This window comes from Amphibalanus amphitrite, unplaced genomic scaffold, assembly GCF_019059575.1.
Source record: "Amphibalanus amphitrite isolate SeventyFive unplaced genomic scaffold, NRLGWU_Aamphi_draft 001537F_arrow, whole genome shotgun sequence".
Classification (NCBI taxonomy): Eukaryota; Metazoa; Arthropoda; class Thecostraca; order Balanomorpha; family Balanidae; genus Amphibalanus; species Amphibalanus amphitrite.
The window spans coordinates 55988-60970 of NW_024883030.1; the positions used below are offsets into that span (position 1 = coordinate 55988).

At 54.8% G+C, this 4983-nt stretch overlaps 1 protein-coding gene across 1 annotated transcript; it reads right to left on the minus strand.

Annotated features, from left to right (window-relative positions):
- Positions 1-355: 355 nt before the first annotated feature.
- On the minus strand, positions 356-3136 carry LOC122373698. Its single transcript, XM_043352008.1, has one exon. It carries the CDS (start codon positions 3134-3136, stop codon positions 356-358), a length of 2781 nt encoding a protein of 926 aa, XP_043207943.1.
- Between the last annotated feature and the right edge of the window lie 1847 nt (positions 3137-4983).

A 4983-nucleotide genomic window follows, 5' to 3' on the forward strand; every position in this document is an offset into this window, starting at 1 on the left:
CGAGAGGTTGGAGGACCCTGGTGTGTGCTTTCCCTTGGCCCACTTGTGTTCTCCTGGGCTGGTGGTGCTAGATCGACGTCTGGTGCAGCTGGAGAGGTAGTTGTTGGTGACGCGGGAGGAGTGTGGAAGGCTTCTGCTCCTTCATTGTTCTCGTCTTGCTCTTCCGTCTCGGTATCTTCTAGACCAGACCAGTGTTCCGGGAATGGTCGGTAGCCCTTCTTCTCCCGCCGCCAGGTTTCCAGAGGGGAGGGGCCTGTTGCTGTGGCTTGTGAGGCCTGGCCTCCGGGTGTATCTTCGTCTTCACACGGCCAAATGTGAACTGGCTTTTGCAGCTTCAGTCGGTCGAGGTGGACTCTCAGGATTTCCCACGTCGATTGGGGTGTTCGATTTTGTAGTTGAGAGGCCCAACTTTCTCCAGAATTCTGTATCCGGGCTTCCAGGGTGGGTGTAGTTTCTTGGTTTGTCCAACCGGAACTCTCTCGTCCAACAGCATCACCTCGTCCCCTACGTCGAAGCTGCGGTCCTTGCAGCCGCGGTCATGATACTGCTTCTGTCTCGTGTGAGCTTCTTGTAGCTGTGCTTGGACCCGTTCAAAAGCAGCGTGCATCCTGACCACCATTGCCGGTTTGCTCGTCAGTGCTAGATTGTCTGGATCCTCTTCTGATCGGAGGAGCAGATCTAGCGGTTCCCGTGATTGTCGTCCGAACATGAGGAAGAATGGTGTCTCCTTGGTGCTCTCCTGCACCGCCGTTCGGTATGCGTACATGACGTAGGGCAGATGGACGTCCCAGTCTCGCTGATGCTCTTGTACGAATGCCCGAAGCATCGATGCCAACGTTCGGTTGAATCTCTCACAGAGACCGTCGAACTGTGGGTGGTACGGGGTGGTGAAGAGGTGGGTGATCTCCAGGAGCGAGCATAGCTGCTGCATCAGCTTTGCTCTAAAGCTTGGCCCGTTGTCGGTGATCAGTTTCGCCGGAAAACCGTACTCGAGGAATTTCTGCATGAGCGCTTCCGCTGTGGTCTCTGCTGTTTGGTCCTTCACAGCTAAAGCGAGGACGTACCGAGTGAGGTAGTCGGTGACGATGATCACGTACTTGTTTCCGGCCCTTGTCTGGGGCAGGGGTCCGAGGACGTCCACGGCGATGGTGTGCCAGGCTCCCCAGGGCTTTGGGAGCATACCCAATGGTGCTTTGATTTTCCTGCCTCGGTCTTTCTCTTGGCATGCTTGACATCCTGCAATGTACTTGGTACACTGGGCGTGCATGTGCTTGAAATGATACTTTTCCCTCAATTTGGCGAGCGTTTTCGTAAGTTTGAGATGCCCGGCGTGAGCATCTGCTACCGCTGTCTTTGCGAGACGGGCCGGGAGTAGAGGCTTGCATGTTTCTGTTCCGATTGCATCTCTGTCGATCTTTTCCAGCACTCCGTCGGTGGCGATTCGAATTGTGTCCTTTTCCACCCATTTCGGTAGGGGTCGTTGGTTGTTGATGGCGTCCCTGATTTCGGAACAGTCGGGGTCTTGCTGTTGCTCTTGTTTCAGCAGTTGCCTCCCGAGGCTTTCCGATGCTGTTGTGATGTTTGCCGCTTCTCTTCCCGAGGTTTGTTCGGTCTGTATGCTGTTGATATCTCGGTCCCGGACGGGGCTGTTCCTTCTCTTCTCAGATCTTCTGAGGGGCTGGATGTCGCCTCCTGGTGTTGCGCGTGATGTTTCTTCGCCTTCCGTCCCCATTGTTGGCCTTGATGGCGTGTCTTCTTGGATTTCCACCGGCCTGCGGTCACTCTCTGAGACCACTCGTCTGCTCTTGGGTGCACTGAGGTCCTGATCCCTTGAGGGCGTTGTTCTGTCCTCCTTGGCAGAGTGTGTTTCAGCCGTTGCGTTGGAATAGCAGAGTTCTCCTTGTTTTTCGTCGGTCTCTTCCTGGTACATCCTGGACAGGAAATCGACATTCCGATGCATGCTCCCTGGCTTGTGGATGATGTCCAAGTCGTACTCCTGGAGAGCCATTTTCCATCGCTGAAGACGTGGGTTCCCGTTCTTCATATCCAGCAACCATTTGAGTGCCCAGTGATCGGTGGCCACCGTGGTCTTCCTCCCGAGGATGTAGGTTCGGAAGTGCTGGACAGCCCATACGAGAGCCAGGCACTCGAGTTCACAGGCCGAGAACTTTTCTTCATTGGCGGTGGTGCGCCGAGATGCGTACCCGATGACCCTCTCTTTCTTCTCACTCTCCTTCTTTTGGCCTAGGATTGCCCCCAGTCCGGTCGAGCTCCCGTCGGTCATCAAGATGAATGGCTGTGAGAAGTCTGGGAGGGCGAGCACTGGTTCTTGGGTGAGAACCTGCTTCAGGTCGGCGAAGGCGTCCTCCTGTTTCTTTCCCCATTCGAAGGGCACGGTTGTTTTTGTGAGGTCCGTGAGTGGTTTTGCCCTCCTGCTGAAGTCTGGGACGAAACAGCGGTAGTAGGAAGCCATCCCGATGAAGGAGCGTACCTCTCGGCGTGTCGTTGGAGGCGGCAGGTTGCGGATCTTTTCCACATTGTCAGGGTCGGGGCGGAGCTCTCCTACGGAGATCCGGTGGCCCAAGTAGGTGACGCTCTCTTTGGCGAAGGCGCACTTGGAGGGCTTCAGTTTGATGCCAGCTTCGCTCAGTCTGCCGAAGATCAGCTTCAGGTGCTCCAGGTGTTCTTCAAAGTTCTTCGAATAGCAAATAATGTCGTCGATGAAGCAGTGGCAGAATTTTCCAGTGTAGCCCGACAGGACGTGGGACATCAGGCGCTGGTACGTCGCAGGTGCTCCCTTGAGGCCGAACGGCAATTTAAGGAACTGGAACAAGCCCAGGAAGCATCGGAATGCTGTCTTCGGTCGGTCCTCGGCCGCCACTTTCACTTGCCAGTACCCTTGTTGGCAGTCCAGGCAACTGAAAATAGTTGCTTCTCCCAGCGTGTCGAAGATCTCGTTGTGTGCTACCGGGAGTGGGTAGTGGTCGGGTTTTGTGACCTCATTCAGCCCTCGATAATCGACGCAGAACCGTAGTTCACCGGTTTTCTTGGGTACCAGCACCACTCCGGCCGCGTAGGGTGAAACCGATGGCTCAATTACCCCTTTTTCCAGCATGTCCCGAACTTCTGTTTCCATGAACTCTCTTTGTGTTTGCGCTACTTGGTAGGCGGGTCTTCGAATTGGTTTGTTGGAGGTCAGCTCGATCCGGTGCTCGATAAGTTCACAGGTCCCCAGTTCTCCGTTCCAGGAAAAGCATTCCGAATGTTCTTCGATCAAGTTTTGCAGTTGTTTTCTTTGCTCCGGGTTCAGCGTTCCGGTATCGAGGATCTCCAGATCTCTTTTTTCTTCTTTCCTTCCTGCTGTGGCAGACGTTGGGGTGTTTTCTTCACTGATGTGTTGACCGCTTGAGCCTTTCGTTGTTGGCAGTTTTTGCTCGTGGCTTTCAACGTTTTCCTCTTCGGTGGTGGATTGCCTGGGTGGTTGGTCCGCTTGTTGGCGATTTTTCCCGGGCTGATCCTGACCCCGTTGCTGACGGCTCTGCTCACCTGCTGGCTTTCTTGTGGCACGGCTTGATTTTCCCCGGTCACTGGTTGCTCGAGTTGTATCCTTGGGGCGTTCCTTTTCCGTCTGGGACCGTTCAACTTGGTCCACTGTGTCTCCGATACTGGTTAGGTAGAGGCCCACGCTCTCTTCTGGGGTGTCATCTTTCCCGTTCTCCAGTTTGATTTTGCTGGTTGGAGAGAGCCAGAGTGTTCTGTTGGCTGCGTCGATGACGATGTTGTTCTTTTGGATAAAGTCAAATCCGATTATGGCGTCATAGTGAAGCTCTGTACACATAAAAGCGTCGTGTTTCTTCCTTTCTCCTCCTAACTCGAATTCCACTGCTGCTTCTTGGGTGACCGGTATTACATGACCTGAGGCGGACCGAAGGACCACGCCCACTGCTTGGGAGGCTTGCTGTTCATGATGTCCGATGAGTGAGGATCTCACGATGGTGACCATAGATCCAGTGTCCACTAGAACCAGTGCCGGTTTTCCCTGGATCCTCGCTCGACAGGTACACGTTTTGATGTGTTGGTTAGCATCTCGTGATGTTGACGGTGCTATGTAGTTGGTCTCGATGACGTGATCGGTCGTTACCTCCTCCTCTAGGTGGATCGAAGGGGCGTTTCGTCCATTCGTCGCCGGCTGGTCCCCTAATACAGCCGGCGGTACCCGTTTCCCTGCTGGCGTTGGCTGGTAGGGCACTCAAAGGCCCGGTGTCCCGGGCGGTGGCAGTTAAAGCACAGGTTCAGGGTCAAGTCCCTCTCCCGCCTGGCCTGGTTGTCGTAGCCGCCGAACCTCCTGCCGTTCTGGAGCTCGGCGCGCCGCCATTCCCGTGAGGTGGTCGGACCGTTCTGGAATCGGGCTTGCCTTGGGAGGGGCAGTTGTTCCCGGTATTGAGGCCGGGCATCAGAAGAGTTACCGTTGGGACGGGGCATCGCTCGGTTGGGATAGTATTTTTGGCGTGCTCCCCCTTGTTCGTCTTCATCCCCCTCGTATTCGTCTTCTGATCTTTCAGTTGTACCAGCGGATCCGGGCTTTTGTTTCTTTGTCCTAGATGCTTCTGGTCCCTTTTCTTTCTTCTCCTTTCGTTCTTCCTCTCGCATCTCCAGCGCGGCTACGATTTTCTCCACCAGTCCGGTCGTTGTAGGCTCGGGAAATCCTTTCACATAGCAGCTTAGGACTTCCTCCTCCCGGTGGCTGGCCTCCACTGCCTCTTCTTCCGCTGCGGTTTTAACTGCATCGTCGAACGTCTTACATTTCCTCCTCCATACCATCTGGCGTAGGTTGCTCCTTAGTCCCCTGACGAAGTTGGTCCTTCTCATGAAGTCCAAGAGATTTTTTCTTGCTTCCTTTTGGGCAGTCTCGGCAATCAGCTTCTGGTCCGCAGTCATTGGTTCCTCTCCTTCTTCCTTTATGCCCAAGGGCTCCGATCCCAG

Coding starts and splice junctions, on each gene's coding strand:
- LOC122373698 (XM_043352008.1), bottom strand. CDS start 3,136: ATGGAAACAGAAGTTCGGGACATGCTGGAAAAAGGGGTAATTGAGCCA.